Source organism: Capra hircus, chromosome 3 (assembly GCF_001704415.2).
Source record: "Capra hircus breed San Clemente chromosome 3, ASM170441v1, whole genome shotgun sequence".
Taxonomy (NCBI): Eukaryota; Metazoa; Chordata; class Mammalia; order Artiodactyla; family Bovidae; genus Capra; species Capra hircus.
The window spans coordinates 80,063,899-80,083,366 of record NC_030810.1 but is presented as its reverse complement, the minus strand read 5'-3'; the positions used below and the strand labels follow the sequence as shown (position 1 = coordinate 80,083,366).

At 35.9% G+C, this 19,468-nt stretch overlaps 1 protein-coding gene across 2 annotated transcripts in view; it reads left to right on the top strand.

Annotated features, from left to right (window-relative positions):
* COL11A1 (collagen type XI alpha 1 chain) overlaps positions 1-19,468 on the top strand; it is a 229,950-nt gene that overhangs the window by 143,364 nt on the left and 67,118 nt on the right. For both annotated transcript variants that reach the window (XM_005678025.3, XM_018045833.1), the window contains exons 37-41: positions 1,036-1,089; positions 7,035-7,088; positions 9,760-9,867; positions 10,267-10,356; positions 10,630-10,683. In XM_005678025.3, coding sequence (XP_005678082.2) covers positions 1,036-1,089; positions 7,035-7,088; positions 9,760-9,867; positions 10,267-10,356; positions 10,630-10,683 — 360 coding nt within the window. The remainder of the gene's footprint in view (positions 1-1,035; positions 1,090-7,034; positions 7,089-9,759; positions 9,868-10,266; positions 10,357-10,629; positions 10,684-19,468) is intronic.

Genomic DNA, 19,468 nt, shown 5'->3' with positions numbered 1-19,468 from the left:
CCAAGAGGGTATTTAAGAAAAGCTACTGGGAAAAATCGGGCCTGGTAACTTCTAAAATTGAGTGGTGCCCCTTGTTTTGTTTACCTGAAGCAACTGATGAAGTAAAATGCTCTTGTTTGTAAGAGTTTTTATTTCTTTCACATTCTTGTCAATTAGAAGCTCAGACCACCACTAGAGGACACCGTCTATCTCTATTATCCAAGTCTTGATACATAGGAAATTGAATTAAAAATATTCACCAAATAACAACAAAAATAAGGAAAAATATTCATTTGTCAAGTACTGAAGAACTATTATTTTTGCAAAAATAAAATACAAATATGTGAATATGCTCTTTAAAAATATAGTTGCTAATGAAATAATTTAAATGTAAAATACTCAGATTACAGTTTTACAATATTGTGTTGGTCTGAGTTATAGCTGTCTGGTAGTTTATTCACTCAGTCATGTCCAACTTTTTGACCCCATGAACTCTAGCCTGCCAGGTTCCTCTCTCCATAGGATTTCTCAGGCAAGAATACTGGAATGGGTAGTAATTTCTTTCTCTAGCAGATCTTCCTGACCCAGGGATCAAACTTAGTCTCCTGCACTGCAGGTAGACTTTACTGTCTGAACCACCAGAGAAGCTCATAGAATTATACTAAAGAGATATATACACATACTACCTGCTCGTGCTCAGTCCCTTCAGTCATGTCTGACATTTCGTGACCCTGTGGACTCTAGCCTGCCAGGCTCCTCTGTCCATGGGATTCTCCAGGCGAGAATACTGGAGTGGGTTGCCATGCCCTCCTCCATGGTATCTTCTCAGCTTAGGGGCTGACCCACTTATCCTGCATCTTCTGCATCACAGGTGTATCCCTTACCACTGAGCCTCTGGGGAAGCCCCTTTACATGTTCTACCATATGTAAAACCAATAAAACATCAAAATAGCATATCTAATGAAGGTATAAGAAAATTGTCTAACATTATATTTAGATTCTAAAATGATTCAAGAAATACTTGTGACATTTGATGGTGAATATTTGTGATTTCAGGGACCACCTGGAAAAGATGGCCTGCCAGGACACCCTGGGCAACGTGGAGAGACTGTAAGTGATCCCACTCTTCTGGTTAACATTTTCTATCTCTAGCATCTCATCATTTCACAGAAAGATACTTTATTGTTAACAAGTCAAATATCAGGTTAAGGACAATACCAAAATTAATTCCATTTAATCTTTTTTTTTTTTTAAATTTTTTATTTTTTTTTTAAATTTTAAAATCTTTAATTCTTACATGCGTTCCCAAACATGAACCCCCCTCCCACCTCCCTCCCCACAGCATCTCTCTGGGTCATCCCCATGCACCAGCCCCAAGCAAGCTGCACCCTACGTCAGACATGGACTGGCGATTCAATTCTTACATGACAGTATACATGTTAGAATTCCCATTCTCCCAAATCATCCCACCCTCTCCCTCCCTCTGAGTCCAAAAGTCTGGTATACACATCTGTGTCTTTTTTCCTGTCTTGCATACAGGGTCGTCATTGCCATCTTCCTAAATTCCATATATATGTGTTAGTATACTGTATTGGTGTTTTTCTTTCTGGCTTACTTCACTCTGTATAATCAGATCCAGTTTCATCCACATCATCAGAACTGATTCAAATGTATTCTTTTTAATGGTTGAATAATACTCCATTGTGTATATGTACCACAGCTTTCTTATCCATTCATCTGCCAATGGACATCTAGGTTGCTTCCATATCCTGGCTATTATAAACAGTGCTGTGATGAACATTGGGGTATACGTGTCTCTTTCAATTCTGGTTTCCTCAGTGTGCATGCCCAGCAGTAGGATTGCTGGGTCGTCTGGCAGTTCTATTTCCAGTTTTTTTTAAGGAATCTCCACACTGTTCTCCATAGTGGCTGTACTAGTTTGCATTCCCACCAACAATGTAAGAGGGTTCCCTTTTTTCCACACCCTCTCCAGCATTTATTGCTTGTAGACTTTCGGATCACAGCCATTCTAACTGGCATGAAATACCAATACAGTATACTAATGCATATATATGAAATTTAGAAAGATGGTAACAATAACCCTGTATGAGAGACAGCAAGAGACACAGATGTATAGAACAGTCTTTTGGACACTGTGGGAGAGGGAGAGGGTGGGATGATTAGGGAGAATGGCATTGAAACATGTATAATATCATATAAGAAATGAATCACCAGTCTAGGTCTGATGCAGGATGCAGGATGCTTGGAGCTGGTGCACTGGGATGACCCAGAGGGATGGTACAGGGAGGGAGGAGGGAGGGGGGTTCAGGATTGGGAACACGTGTGCACCTGTGGCGGATTCATGTTGATGCGTGGCAAAACCAATACAATATTGTAAAGTAATTAGCCTCCAATTAAAATAAATAAATTTAAATTAAAAAAATAAAAAATAAAAATACATATAAAATACATACTGCTGCTGCTGCTAAGTTGCTTCAGTCATATCTGACCCTGTCCGACCCCATGGACGGCAGCCCACCAGGCTCTCCTGTCCCTGGGATTCTCCAGGGAAGAACACTGGAGTAGGTTGCCAATTCCTCCTCCAATGCATGACAGTGAATAGTGAAAGGGAAGTCACTCAGTCATGTCGCAGCCTACCAGGCTCCTCCATCCATGCGATTCTCCAGGCAAGAATACTGGAGTGGGGTTCCATTGCCTTCTCCTAAAATCCATACAGAGACCCATTTTGTGGCTAAATACCTAAATGAATATGATTATTCGGGGACATGCATATTACTTGATTTTCCTTATTTTCAATAAGAGCATTTGAGGTATTTGCTGATCGAAAAGATGTCATTATCATTTGCATCCCTCCACAACGTTGTCATCCTTGACACTTTCACTGAAGTCTTTGTTTACAGATACATTTATAAGTCTTTCACCCTTCCAGTCTTTAAAGGAGACACATTACAATAAACCCATTCAGATAATAGGTTCTTGTATCCAAAATTAAGGGATGAAATATTTACTGAAGTTGGAACCATAAATCTGTAATTTGCCTAGAACTATGTCAAATAAACCCTCTCCTATCAGGTAAGAAAATGGAAAAAAAAATGTAGCTTAAGTTATGAGGAATATAACATTAAACAAATTGTCTGAACACCTTATGTAAGAGTGATTGGGGCAGAGGGGAAACTGGCATCTCAACTATGGTTTAAGAATCCTGATGGTTTTGTTTATTTATTTTGCCACTGTTACAAAACCTTGTATCTGGCTCTTTTAGTGGGATGGTAATCTAATCAGAAATTGTCAAGGAGGGTTAGTATCTTTCCTTAATTTCAGTTCTTGGCTCTTAACATTCATTAATTTTATCCAGATTTCTTAAAGAAACCACAAGACAGACTGCCTTTGACTATGTGTCTCAAAATTATCCTAGGGTATTCTGCTAGCATCAGTACATATTAGGAGTTCAATTGAAGTACAGAATAACAGATCTGAAAACACAATGCTTTTCTGCATGGGAAAATCAATCCGGAAGCAGCAGCCAATTTCTGTTTTGCTCACCAAGTGACAATTCTTCCTGTAACGACTCTTGGTTTTAGTCAGATTTAGTAAACTTCAAAGTCTTGGATTACACAGCAAAATCAAGAATGATTTAGTGAGGCCAAAGAGTACAATTGTTTGGGGGTCATCTTGGGAATGACATTTGCGTGGTGAACAAGAAATAAGCTCTCTAAAGGATAATCCACACTCAAATTTGCAAATGTATTCTCATTCAAATATTGCAGTCAGTCATTTCTAAGTCATGGTGTAGTGTCTTGGGAATAACTTCAGAATATTTCAAAAATGTCTTTTGAGGAAGGGGTACCTAGAGAATTATATTATAAAATCCCTTTTGTCTTCAATTTAACCAAGAGCTTCTGCTTTTATCAAGAGCAACAATATTATGTTCAGTCGCTCAGTCATGTCCAACTCTTTCCGACCCCATGGACTGCAGCACACCAGGCTTCCCTGCCCTTCACCATCTCCCAAAGCTTGCTCACTCATCTCCACTGAGTTGGTGATGCTAATGTCTAAAGTTAAACAAAGTGGAAAACTAACATGTTAATTAATGATTCTAGGATAGGTATTCTCATCTCGTAGTTTCTTATAAATGAAGGCTAGAATTATTTCTGGAAAATTATATTTCTATTTTCAAATTCACTTAAAGAACAAAAATGAGTCACTTTTATACTCAGGAACCTGTCTTACTTACCTTGTTCTGTATTGACTGTGATTCATAAGATTTTCTTGTACAAGAGTCAGAATCTAAGGCAGCTATATTTTGATATATATGTATTTCCTTATTTTAAAGAAGTTATTTTGATATATTTGAGATTTGTCCTCATTCAGAAATCCTTAAACTGAAAGTTCATTCTGACATCTTACAATTTAAAACTTTTTAGGAGCAATTAGAGTCCAAAATCACTGCATATGGTGACTGCAGCCATGAAATTAAAAGATGCTTACTCTTTGGAAGGAAAGTTATGACCAACCTAGACAGCATATTAAAAAGCAGAGATATTACTTTGCCAACAAAGGTCCATCTAGTCAAGGCTATGGTTTTTCCAATAGTCATGTATGGATGTGAGAGTTGGACTATAAAGAAAGCTGAGAGCCGAAGAATTGATGCTTTGGAACTGTGGTGTTGGAGATGACTCTTGAGAATCCCTTGGACTGCAAGGAGATCCAACCAGTCCATCCTAAGGGACATCAGTCCTGAGTGTTCATTGGAAGGACTGATGTTGAAGCTGAAACTCCAGTATTTTGGCCACCTGATGGGAAGAGCTGACTCATTTGAAAAGACCCTGATGTTGGGAAAGATTGAAGGCAGGAGGAGAAGGGGACGACAGAGTATGAGATGGTTGGATGGTATCACCAACTCAATGGACATGAGTTTGGGTAAACTCCAGGAGTTGGTGATGGACAGGGAGGCTTGGTGTGCTGCAGTCCATGGGGTCACAAAGATTCGGACACGACTGAGAGACTGAACTGAGAGACCATTTTATTATATTGAAACAACCCACATTTTTCTCAGAAATGCAGTGCCAAATCGTGTGTTGATCATAGAAGTGATCAGAATAGAAGGTATGTTTTTAATAGACATGTATCAAATTCATTTCTGTTCTTAAGAATTTTGAAAAACATACTTTAACTTATTCTAAAATAAATGACTAGTCTTAGTATATGGCAATATTAAATAATCACACTTCATTTTGATCTATAAAAGCTTTTTTGTACGTATTTTATATGTAAGATCTTTACTGTCAAATTTACTAGATACTTGCAAAACTCAATATTTTGCATGAGCTGGCATATGGTCAGAGCTGTTTTCCAGCTCCTTACAAATCTGTCTGTCACTCAGATGAGCTAACACACTCTTAGGGTGTATGAGTACAAGTCTGGGTAACACATTTTTTCACAGAATTTCCTCAGTGAAAGCATGAGAGGGCATTGAAAATATCAAGTAAGCACTTACTGAGAGAGTTTTAAGACTCAGCAGAGACTAGAGGTTGAGAAATAGTTTGTTGCAGAGGACTTGATCAGAATCACAGATATTAATAGCAATTATTTTCATGGAAATTATTGAGACCATCTAAGGAACAGGTAGGATGTGGGACTAAATGATGTAAACAAATGGTAAAAGTAACTGCTAAGAGCTGTTAGCTCTCAGTGGAAAAGTAAAACATAAAATAATATGTATATAATATAACTGTATATATGTGCTTACATATGTGGGTACTAATGTCCAAACCATTAAGTTCCTGAAAAGTTAAAATTAAGCAATAAAGCTATTATTTTGTTTATAAAATTCTAAATAAATTATATAATGCATTTCTCTTGACTTGATTAATTTTGCTATTGTGATTGATAACTAAAGTAGAAACCTGAGGGCTTTAAGAATTAATGTGTTTTAAAAATAGGATAAAAAATTACAAATAGAATTTTTTTTTCTTTTTACTGTTTTTAAGTTCATTTTTATAAATAATGTAATAATAATCATCAGGAAGATCATGATACAAGTGTGGAACCAGTTTCTGTCCCTTGCTTTCTAACTTTTTTATTTCCAATCTCATGTTATAGTGAATAAAACTTTTGCAAATATTATATGCTTTAATTCAGTTCTTTGGAACATTTTTCTCTCAGCATTTTGAATCTTTCTCCAACTGTTAAGTGTAAATTAACTCACATGAGAAGGAAATTTGCTATTCATAATACAGTCATGCAGAAAATAACCCAGGAGTCTAGAGAAATAGAGGTATCAGAATATATGCCAAAGGCCTTGTTTAGTGAGTACATGAGCTCACATGTACTGGATTTTATTCTGATGACTACAATATATGTATGATACATTTGTAAGTATATTCTTTTGGATTTTAAGAAAGAAAACTGATAAAATATTGAAATGTGACCAATCATGTAAAATATTCTGTTTATAAATTTATGTTTATATTTTATGAGATTGTTGTAATAGAGGGAAGAAAAATGCACTGATATCACAGACTGTAGATTTATCTCTGCATGAAGAACCAGTGGACTGTTACAAATAGTCTCTAAGTCATGACTTATTTCAGCCATAAATGTTTCTAGATTAAAATTTCTGTGTTGTCTGACACAGGGAATGAGGGGTAAGAACACAGTTTTGCTCCAGCTTCATCCCATTTTCGTATTTTCTTTTTTAAACTTATTGAAGATAATCATAGAACTACAGTGTAAAATAGTGAAGACAATAAATTTTAAATGTAAAGAGAACTGTAAGGTAATAATTTATAGGCATTTAGAAACAAGTGCTTGTGTGCACGCTTAGTCACTCAGTTGTGTCCAACTTTTTGCAACCCTATCGACTGTAGGATATTTGCAACACGCTCCTCTGTCCATAGGATTTATGAGGCAAGAAATTTTTAGCCAAAAGATGGCTTCCTTTTAGAGTGAATTATTCAACTATCTCAGAGAATAATAATTTATGTTTTATGTCCTGGATAGCTTTTATAGTTCTTTTGTTTTTTTCTCCTTAGGGATTTCAAGGCAAGACTGGCCCTCCTGGGCCAGGGGGTGTTGTTGGACCACAGGTACATTCCACTACTTATTTCCTAACAAGATTTATCTTTCTGTTTATATTTTAACTTTTGCTAAGTTGTATGAAATTTATTTTATTTTGAGAATTTTAGTATTAATATATTTTTATAATTTAAATGGTATTTAAATATATGCAATTTGCCTACATCAAATGAACTTCAGAAAACCATTAGTTAGCTAAAGCAATTTTTCAGTTGCCTGAATGAATAAAAGAAAAAAATAGAATAAATAATGAAAATAAGTCAGAAAGTTCACAATGAAGGTGACACAAAAGCCTTATCATGACATAATTTGCTAAAAACATTAAGATACTGTTTAAATAGATTGACCATTATCTATTTTCAGAGATTTCAGATTCTGAAATGACTTCAGTTTTCTGAGTTTAAATTAAATTTAGGTGTATAATATATTAGAAATATAAATCTTCTAACATAATTCTTCTAAAATGTTAAAATGTGTATTATATTACATCTTTCTTAAAATTCCTGTTTTCTTAACAATGATTTCCATCAGTGATAAAATATGAGTGTGTAATCTTTGAGTGTATATTGATAGAAGTAATGGCAAAGACAAGTAGCTTTTTCAAGAGAGGTGGCAGAAAGAATCTCAAAATTTAAGGTAGTGCCCTGAATTGTAGTATTAAATACTTGTAGACAATAACTTGTGGGGATAGAAAACAATGTTTTTATTCTGCCATAGCATATTGAATGGACAAGACACATTTAGTTTACTCAGCTGGAATTTTACCCCTGCTACTTACAAACTGTAGCAAAAGAGCCAGAGCAGTAAAGTGTCTTAATTACTTAATTGCTTTAAATAGTCTTTTCTCAGCCTATAATTAGTTAATACTTTGTTAACTCAAAACACACACACACACACACACACACACACACACAACACAGAAACAAAATATGTATCTTCTTTCTAGGAATATGTGTAATAGAAGCAAAAATGAAGAATTCTTGGATTGGCTGATCCTTTTAATTTCAGAGCTCAGTCTTGAACCAAAGGAATTTCTGTTTGCTACTTTATCAACGAAAAGACAGTGTCCATGATACTCTTTTTGCATACTTCTCTGTGTATATGTTGAGCCTTTCTTTTAATTAATTGCCTATCAGTTTTAAAAAGCCTCTAAAATACTTTTGTTTTTCCTTATTCCAAACAACTTCAAAACAATTTTCTGTGAAAATTTAACTAAAAGAATGATTCCTATTATGTCACTTATCAACAGAAGTAGAATTAGGGCCCCGACTAGAATGTAAACAGCTTAAGGTTTAACTGAAATTTTCAGATCCTCGCATTTTTGAAAGTTTATCTCTGCCTAATGCAAACATCTGGTTTTTGAAAACCATGTCCTTTCTGTCCTCTTACGTTAAGGCATAAAAATAGCAGATGTATTATGATTATGCATCTTCATTGGATAATTTTTCTTCATTGGTCCTTTAAATAAGAAAATTCAATAGCCTATATCAGATTTAATCATATTTTCATGTTAGGACATAGGAAGTGATTTAATAGGAGCAATATTGATTGCAATACTTGATATCCACTCTTTTTTATTTGTACATTCATGTAAAGCACTGTTCATTTTTGTCTTGGTGATAACCATTACATTGAAATTCTGATTGATGTTTAAGGAAAACTTCCTTTGGGGAGAAATGCTTGCACATTAATGATAAGTTGAGGGCTTTCAGTAATACATAATTAAAAGAATTTAAATCTAGATAGATATACCCAAATTTGGGGTAGATGTGTTTTTTTTTTTTTTTTACCTAATCCAAGACCAAAAGGTAAGAATCTGTTGCAGTTTTAGAAAAATAAGAGAGAATGATAACCTATAAGCAATTTAAGTAACACACTGGACTGTTTAACAACATTAGCATCTGGAAAATTTCCCTTTATATATCTTTCACTTTATTCTAAGCTGAAATAGAGAGCGACTGGTGACCATTCTCTATTTACACTTGAAAGCTCATTAAAGTCTAGCACCACAGAATGGCATGACTCAGGGGACACATAAATGACCTGACATTTTTCTCTTTGGCATTTGCAGCAGTTTAAGGCAGTGGGCTATTTGTTATAGTCTTTGGCCTGAAGGAATTGCCCGCTGAAATCCATGGTTTTCAGGATCCCCCTGACACATTCTCTAGACTATCAAATCAATGTAGATTTACAATTGGAAGGTCTCCAATCATGGAAATTCCAAGGAGAACCACTTTGGTTGTTTCAGTTCCGGGGAACTTGAGCTTATTATCAAATCAAGTAGTGAGTCACTGACTAGCTACCAGTTTGGTATTAATAATGCCTCTTTTATTTTTAAATTTACTTGACATCTTATATAAAAAGAGGGAAGGAGATGAAATTATAATGATAAAATGGTTTTTAACAATATTTAGACTGACTTCACTCTGAAAAAATCTGGTATTAAACAAAGAAAACAGCTCTTTATCTATATATTCCCTTTACACACTCAGATTTTAATCAAGATTATACTAATCTTGCAGACTTCTATCAAGTATTTTACTTTCAGTGCTTTATATGCAATTTTGTAGGACACCATGAAAATAATCTGAAAATGATATACCTTTGTGAAAGGGAGTGATATTTGTTATCTTTGCCAAAAAATAAAAGAGAAATCTGGTGAAATTTGTTTATCTACTTTAGGGACCAACTGGTGAGACTGGTCCAATAGGTGAACGTGGACATCCTGGCCCTCCTGGCCCTCCTGGGGAGCAAGGTCTTCCTGGTGCTGCAGGAAAAGAAGGTGCAAAGGTACATACACCATTCTGTTGGAGTTTTCTTGGCTGAAATCACCCATTTGCTTCCTACTATAGCTTCTCTTTACTTGCCTATAGATTCTCTAAACATTGGTGTAGTATTTAAATGAATGTCAGAAAGATATCTTAGTAAAATATTCAGTTCATTGTACTTCAAGTCATGACTGAACAAAAATATGAGAACATTTAGCTTCATTGACCATAAAACCACCCATTCATGTACACTCAGCTGTAGATAGTGGTTAGTTCATTTTAATGTATGTGACATTCCACACACTACTCTCATCATTAAATGATATTCAAACTTTACTCACACTAGGTTTGAGGTAATTAGCTTTGTTTTGGGGAGCATGTAAGTTTACTTCCTATGATGGATGTATATTATATTCCTTAGGGTGACCCAGGTCCTCAAGGTGTCTCAGGAAAAGATGGACCAGCAGGACTACGTGGTTTCCCAGGTGAAAGAGGGCTTCCTGGAGCTCAGGTATAATGAACATATTAATGAAACATGTAAATAGCATGCAAATAAGATTGCTTTTTAGAAGCATTCTTTTGGTCTCAACTAAATAAAGATTCATGAGTAATTAAAGGGAAATATGTGAGCATATGCACTGGTTGTGGTAAAACATAGAGCAATAGATTAATATATTTGTGTCTGGAATCACTTCCTAACATTCTCATTATTTCAGTCATACATCACCTCTTATTTATATTCAATTCATATCAATTCATTTCCTTTGCTTTTCACTTTTCCCAGGGTGCACCTGGACTGAAAGGAGGAGAAGGTCCCCAGGGCCCACCAGGTCCAGTAGTAAGTATGATTATAAAATAGCCATGCAATCCATAGTTGCAAATTACAGCACTTCTTTCATTACTCTCATGCTGTGATCCCACAGTGTGTGGAAGAGAAAATAAACATATGTCAATCAAATCAGTCAATGCCTAGTCTCTACTAATTGCATGCTCTCATGAGTGCAGAAACAGAGGTGCTTAGATGATTGAAAATATTTATTTTACCACTGCTGTCAGGAGGTGAAAGGAACTGTCTTGCCTCTTGACATACCTGAGAAAATAAATCATAATTTGTCTGATTCTGAGTACTTGAATTTTATTAATGTTTATTTTTTTTTAAAAACCATAAATATGAAAGGCATGTATCCACTTTATTTGTTATCTAGATTGCATTAGTCATTGTAACCTTATGAAATAATTGGCAAATAAGTAAATATTAGATTTTTATTTTCTTGGGATATGTATCAATCCCCCAGAAAGCATTAAATACAGCCTTTATTTTTTTCCATAATTTTACCTTCATTCTTATCTGTGAAGTTACCAATAGCCGAGCTATCATTTTTAGTGGTTTCTTCTCATTCTCCCTTTTATTTCACCAATCTAAAAAGCTGAAAGTTGCCTAAACTCTCCTCTTAACTTCCTTATATAACACACGGAAGTCATATTAGCTCCACCTCCAAAATATTTCTTTAATTTGTCCCCCTTTCTCTGTTTCCACTACCATCACCTTTGTTCAGACTCTTTCCTTTCTCGCCTTGTGTAATAGTGTCTTAACCTACCTCCTGACTCCATTTTTACTCTCTTCAGTTGGTTTTGCCCACTGATTCTAGAATTATAGCTTAATGTCAGTTGCTTAGTCATGTTTGACTCTTTGCGACCCCATGTACCATACATAACCCACCAGGCTCCTCTGTCTATGGAACACTCTAGGCAAGAGCCTACCAGGCTCCTTTGTCCATGGAATTCTCCAGGCAAGAATACTGAAGTGGGTAGCCATTCCCGTCTACAGGGGATCTTCCCAACCCAAGGACTGAACCCAGACTTCCTGCACTGAAGGCAGATTCTTTACTGTCTGAGCCACCAGGGAATACACATCCTTAACAGTGCCGTTTTTCTGCTTATACATATGTCATGGTCCCACACTGTCTTTGGAAACCAAACTCCTCATTATGACCAAGAAGTTTCTTCAAAATTTGATCACCATCACTATCATCTATTTTATTTTCCTGAAAGCCTACATTCTAATTCTACCCAATTTAATGCATTGGACTTCTTGTTTATCATATGAACACAATTTTTATACTTTGCTGAGAATATACTTTTCTTCTTCTAAGAAACCCCATTTTTCCTATCTCTATTTGAAAAAAAATCCTACTCATCTATAGAGATGAAGTTTAAACATTAAATCTCCATAAGGTCATCTTTGGACAGTTTGCCTCCATTTCATATATTAGAGAAATTTCTTCACCCTTTGTTTTCTTTGTTATGATTTATATTTTAGAAATTGCATTGGGATATGTTTGGTTGTCTCTTTCATTAAGACTGTAAGTTCCTTGAATTATTTTAGTTCCATTCACAGCACAGTGTTGTCAATATAATCATTCCATATCTCCCTATTTAAATTTATCATACATCTTGATATTGGAGTTAAGTGTGTACAACATGTGAAAGTGGAGTCGCTCAGTCGTGTCCAACTCTTTGCAACCCCGTGGACTGTAGGCCACCAGGCTCCTGCGTCCATGGGATTTCCCAGGCAAGAATACTGGAGTGGGTTGCCATTTCCTTCTCCAGGGGATCTTCCCAACCCAGGGATCGAACCTGGATCTCCTGCATTGCAGGCAGACACTTTACCATCTGAGCCACCAGAGAAGTGTACAACATAAATAATACTAAGAAAATAACAATACAATATTTGGCAGATTGATTAACATTATATTTAATCTGAGATCATACAAATGTCATAGTACAATGATTATGGTGGTATGGATATCTGATAAAGATTTTTTAAAAAGAAAAATAATATTTAATATTCATAAAAATATAGAACATTTTAAGATACCCTGATAAGTTAGTGGTGGTAGCCCTAGTAGGAAAAATAGTTGAATAAGACAGAAGTGCTTAAACTTGAGCATAGATGTTTACATGCATGCTCAGTTGTGTCTGACTCTTTGTGACCCTGTGAACTGTAGCCCACTAAGCTCCTCTGTACATGAGATTATCCCAGCAAGAATACTGAAATGGGTTGCCATTTTCTCCTCCAGAGTATCTTCCAGACACAGGGATCAAAACCACATTTCAGTGACTCCTGCATTGGCAGGTGAATTCTTTATCACTAAGCCAACTGGAAGCCACTTTGAGCATAGGTAGAATCTTCAAAATTTTCATTGCAATGCAATCTATTTACCCAGAACTTTAGATTCTAAAGTGAATTTTATTTTGTAATATGGATTCATTTTTTTTAATATCAATGGTGATGCATCTGTGAAACCTGAATCATGAGTACAACATTTAAGTTGTTTTAAGTTATTTTTAGGACCCAACCATACATGTTATCCCAGTTCTTTGGACAGTTGAAATTAATATATTTATGAGGTACATAATATGGCCAGGAGATAGAGATATAACAGGATATAAATTGATTACCTGGTTACATTTGATAGAACATAGTAAATATGATTTTTAAAATATCTAATATTTATTCATTTAGCATCAACAATTGTTTATTTGGCGATTTCTACATACTTCCCAGTGTACAATTAAGCTGCACAGAATATACACCATTAAGAGACTTGAAACTAAATAACACTATAAGTCAGCCAGTGATTAAATGCCTAATGATATACAAATAACAAATATTAATTATTCAAGGGCAGGGGAAGAGATATCAGTAGAAGTGTCAGGCAAGAAGTGGTCCTTGAATTTGACTTCACAGAGTATAGAAGATTACAAAACTATGTAAGATCAAGAGAATGATATCAGGAAAGGAATAAGGTGTTTAGGGACCATCTGGTCTTACCAAAGTGGGCACCTTAGAGAAAGACTAAACCATGATGAATTCTTTCTAATATGCAGGTACTCTGCTACCTACTTTCAAAATGTAATGCAAAAATATATGTCATGTGATTACTGAAGCTCTAAAATGCCAAAGCGAGATAATTTGAAGATCTGGAGTTTTTCGAGTAAGTGGATTATGAAAACTACAATAACGTGTTTTGGAGTAAAAATATTTAATAAAGTTTTAGGGGGAAAGTTGTCATTAGTGTAAAATATATATAGCAAAGAGGAGAGGGACTTGTTGAGCATAAAATTTCAGTGATCAATGTCATGATAAAAGAGTGAACCAATATAAGGCAGTGGGAAGTCAGTGGCCAGTGCAGATGAAACAAACACTAGGAAGGCAGGATGAAAGTGAAAATGAAAGTGAAGTCGTTCAGTCGTGTCCAACTCTTTGTGACTCCTTGACTGTAGGTCCCGAGGCTCCTGCGTCCATGGGATTCCCAGGCAAGAATACTGGAGTGGGTTGCCATTTCCTTCTCCAGGGGATCTTCCTGACCCAGGGATCAAACCTGGGTCTCCAGCATTGCAGGCAGACACTTTAGTAGGATTTATTCCTAAGACTGGATGTGGGTAGTGAGGAAGATGAAAACAGAATAATGACTTCAAGCTTGTGCCCTTGTGGGAGTGACAGTTTAGTGATGCCTTGGTCAATTTCATCTGGTCAGGAACAACGACAAACAGTAAACTCTCATATAAAAGCTCAAAGCCTTTTAGTAGTAACAAAAGATTTTAAAACGCTTTTATACTTTGCTGATGGAAATGTTCTACAAATGCTGACTGTGAGATTATTTATTTGGAATTAAAATCTATTCTTACAATAAATTAACATATCCAAGTCTGTAGGCATCAACAAATTAAAATTCTTCTTCAAAGTTGGAAAAGGAACCACTAAAAGGAAAGACATCATCCACATTGATAATGTTTTATGCTATTGTAATTGCTATAAAATATTGTAAAGAGATCCATGATGAGGTTCCTACTCCATGAAATAAAAGTGAAGTGAAGGGACTTTCCTGGTGGCTCATATGGTAAAGAATCTGCCTGCCAATGCAGGAGATGTGGGTTCAGTCCCTCAGCTGGGAAGATCCTCTGGAGAAGGAAATGGCTACCTACTCAGGTATTCTACTCCTACTCCATAACAAATGCTAAACAAGCCTTAGTTTATTCCATTTAAATCAAGTACATGCATGTGAGGTTTGATTTTGAATTTTTTTATTTCAAATTACCAAGATTTAGATCAGAAATTTTTGATTCTCTAGATGAAAATGATAATTTATTCAGAAAATTTGTTAATGGTAATTCTCATTTTTTAAAGAAGATTTATGGTATCATCTTGCTCAGTTCAGTCACTCAATCATGTCTGACTCTTTACCACCCTGTGGACTGCAGCACACCAGGCTTCCCTGTCCATCACCAACTCCCAGAGCTTACTCAAACTCATGTCCATCAAGTTGGTGATACTGACATCTCATCCTCTGTTATCTCCTTCACCTCCTGCCTTCAATCTTTCCCAGGATCAGGGTCTTTTCCAATGAGTTAGTTCTTCGCAACAGGTGGCCAAAGTAATGGAGTTTCAGCTTCAGCATCAGTCCTTCCAGTGAATATTCAGGACTTATTTCCTTTAGGATGGACTGGTTGGATCTCCTTGCAGCCCAAGGAACTCCCAAGAATCTTCTCCAATACCACAGTTCCAAAGCATCAGTTCTTCAGCTCTCAGCTTTCTTTCTAGCCCAACTTTCACATCCTTACATGACTACTGGAAAAACCAGAGCTTTGACTAGATGGACATTTATTGGCAAAGTAAGGTCTCTGCTTTTAATATGCTGTCTAGATTGGTCATAGCTTTTCTTCCAAGGAGCAAGTGTTTTTAATTTGATGGCTACAGTCACCATCTACAGTGATTTTGGAACCCCCAAAATAAAGTATCCCACTGCTTCCATTGTTTCCCCATCTATTTGCCATGAACTGATGGGACTGAATGCCATGATCTTAGTTTTCTGAATGTTGAGTTTTAAACAAACTTTTTCACTTTCCTCTTTCACCTTCATCAAGAGGCTCTTTAGTTCTTCACTTTCTGCCATAAGAGTGGTGTCATCTGCATATCTCAGGTTATTGATATTTCTCCCAGCAGCCTTGATTTCAGCTTATGCTTCATCCAGCCCAGTATTTCACATGATGTACCCTGCATATAAGTTAAACAAGCACGGTGACAATATATAGCCTTGACATACTGCTACCCAATTTGGAACCAGTCTGTTGTTCCATGTACAGTTCTAACTCTTGCTTCCTGACCTGCATACAAATTTCTCAGGAGGCAGGTTAGGTGGTCTGGTATTCCCATCTCTTTAAGAATTTTCCAGAGTTTGTTGTGATCCACACAATTAAAGGCTTTGATGTAGTCAATAAAGCAGAAGTAGATGTTTTTCTGGAACTTTCTTGCTTTTTTGATGATCCAACGGATGTTGCAATTGATAGTAAAAACAATGAGTAAGGAGTGCTGACTTCTTTGTCAAGAAAGATAGCACACTCTATTTCGCAATGTTGATAAAAAATGTGACATTGAAATATCAGAGCTTTTCAATATATTCAAACCCGCACAAAGCAAAATATATTTAATAGTCACCCATCTATATTTGTGTGTATCTATTCATTCATAAATTTTTTACATCTATTCTTTTATTCATAATCTATTCATTTGGAAACATAGGCCATACTACTTGTATCACATTGTTATGATAGCCTACAGAAATGGATTCACTGAACTCTGATAGGTCTAGCTATGATGCTATTGGCTTGTATTTAGACAAACTATAATGTGTAGAGTTGCATCAACCAAAAGCATCTATTCAAGGATATGGGACACTTTTATGCAGGGCTCTTATTATGAGTATTCTCTGAAGAAATCTCTTTTTTCTTTTAATTGTTACAAAAATTAAATTTCTTTTTTTTTCTATGGCTTACAGAAACAAGAAATTCAAATTTGGAACACAGTAGAGAAGATAACTTCTTGCTTTATGACTATTTTGTAATTTTTTGCATTCAATTCTACACAAAAAGTACATATAATGTACCTTACTATTATATATTGCATCTTATTATAATTACTTTTTCAAAATGCTCAGTTCAGTTCAGTTCAGTCACTCAGTTGTGTCTGACGCTTTTCGACCCCATGAACCGCAGCACACCAGGCCTCCCTAACCGTCACCAACTCCTGGAGTTCACCCAAACTCATATGCATTGAGTCGGTGATACCATCCAGCCATCTCATCCTCTGTCGTCTCCTCCTCCTCCTGCCCCCAATCCCTCCCAGCATAAGGGTCTTTTCCAGTGAGTCAACTCTTCACATGAGGTGGCCAAAGTATTGGAGTTTTAACCTCAGCATCAGTCCTTCCAATGAACACCCAGGACTGATCTCCTTTAGGATGGACTGGTTGTCTCCTTGTAGTCCAAGGGACTCGCAAGTCTTCTCTAGCACCACAGTTCAAAAGCATCAATTCTTCAGTGCTCAGCTTTCTTCACAGTCCAACTCTCACATACATACATGACCACTGGAAAAACCATAGCCTTGACTAGATGGACATTTGTTGGCAAAGTAATGTCTCTGCTTTTCAATATGCTCTCTAGGTTGGTCATAACTTCCCTTCCAAGGAGTAAGTGTCTTTTAATTTCATGGCTGCAATCACCATCTGCAGTGATTTTGGAGCCCAAAAAATAAAGTCTGACACTGTTTCCACTGTTTCTCCATCTATTTCCCATGAAGTGATGGGACCGGCTGCCATGATCTTTGTTTTCTGAATGTTGAGCTTTAAGCCAACTTTTTCACTCTCCTCTTTCACTTTCCTCAAGAGGCTTTTTAGTTCCTCTTCACTTTCTGCCATAAGGGTGGTGTCATCTGCATATCTGAGGTTATTGATATTTCTCCCGGCAATCTTGATTCCAGCTTGTGTGTCTTCCAGCCCAGCGTTTCTCATGATGTACTCTGCATATAAGTTAAATAAGCAGGGTGAAAATATACAGCCTTGATGTACTCCTTTTCCTATTTGGAACCAGTCTGTTGTTCCATGTCCAGTTCTAACTAGTCAAGATCTGTTACACTGACTTCATTAACCATCCATGGATCGTAATCTACATTTAGGAAAAGCATAGTCTCTAAACTAGGTCTCTAGTATGAATTTTTAGATTACTAATATTGATAGTCGTGCTTTTTGCCAATAAAAAGTTGCTTGCTTATTTATTTTTCTTACCTACATTTCTTTTTTTTTAACATTTCTTATTTATATTATCTTTTAGTATGTCTTCCTTGTAAGCTGCTGTAAGTCCTTTCCTATGAAAAACTGTAATTAAATAATGAATATGCCATTCAATCTATTAAGCTGGTTTTACAGATTCATTTAATGGACATTTCCTACATAGAACTTATGGTTTACTGAAGAAGATGGATGTGAAATAAATAAAACAATGTATTAATCTATTAAAAGAACAAAGAAAGGAAGGTAAAAACAATGGTTTTTCCCTAAAGGAATTATGTTAGAGTTCAAAATACAAATAAAAATCAGTTTTATCTATGAAAAGCAAGTTTTTTATGAGTTTGACTTAGTCTTGAAGTGTTCAATATTATTTTAGTCCTCTTAGCAAAAAATTGGCATTTTATCATCAAAGCTCTCTGAAGGTCTAGCTACTAGGAATATATGCATATTGAGAAGCAGGTTTTAGTGCTCCCACTCAAGCCAAACAAAATTATCCCAATGGGATACTGTTCCTTTGGACTTCTAAAGTCTGGCCTAAACCAAATGCTCTCTGTATGCCTGATGATATACACAAAAGCTGGTAACAGATGCCCATCAAAGGAGGGCATGTTTTCTCCTCTCAAGGGGTTTACTAACTAAATGGATATCTTTATTCAAACAGAAGGCAGGAAGAAGCAAGAGGCTGAACAGCAAGAGAGGAAGGCAGCACAGCACTTTTTTCATTTGTTAAACACAGACTGAGTAAACATTTTATATGTATGTTAACATGCAGTATATACAAATAGATTATGCAAACAAGCTCTCAGATTGCATTTACCACTGATATATTTCATATAACAAATTAAGGAAGATGTATTCCCTAAATAATCTCTCCCTCATATTTTTCTTTCTCTGATAAGAAAAATCCCCTCAAGGACTTTCCTGACAGTCCAGTGAATAAGACTCTGATCTGCCAATGCTAGGGGCACAAGTTTGATTCCTGGTCAGGGAACTAAGATCCCATGTGCTGTGTGGCATTGCCAGAAGATGAAAATAATAATAATTAAAAAAAAAAACCCTCATTGCTAACATTTATTTCTCTAAAAATGAGGAGAATTTTAAAAAATATAATAGTATGCTATTAAAAGCCCTTTATCCTTACAACCACATTTCTGACTCTCACCCCTACCCCTTAGAAAAGTTGGAATTAATATGGAGAATGTATATGAGAGGGGCCAGATATGTAGCCGCTAGAAGGTAAATATCCAAGATTTCACAACTGTGCAATGTATCAGTCTTTGTCTCTTTTCTGTGACTTCTATTTCATTACTGTCCTCTGACGATTCTTTTTCTCTCTATGTGCTATTATTTCTTCCTCTTATTGCCTCTTCTTTAGAATTGTATATGCCCTTCTTATCATAATTCCTATTCTACTATTTCCCCACCTCCTATTCCAGAGAACCTTATTCTTTACTGGCACTTTACTTATTCCTCAAACAAGGAGCTAGACAAGTTTTTAGA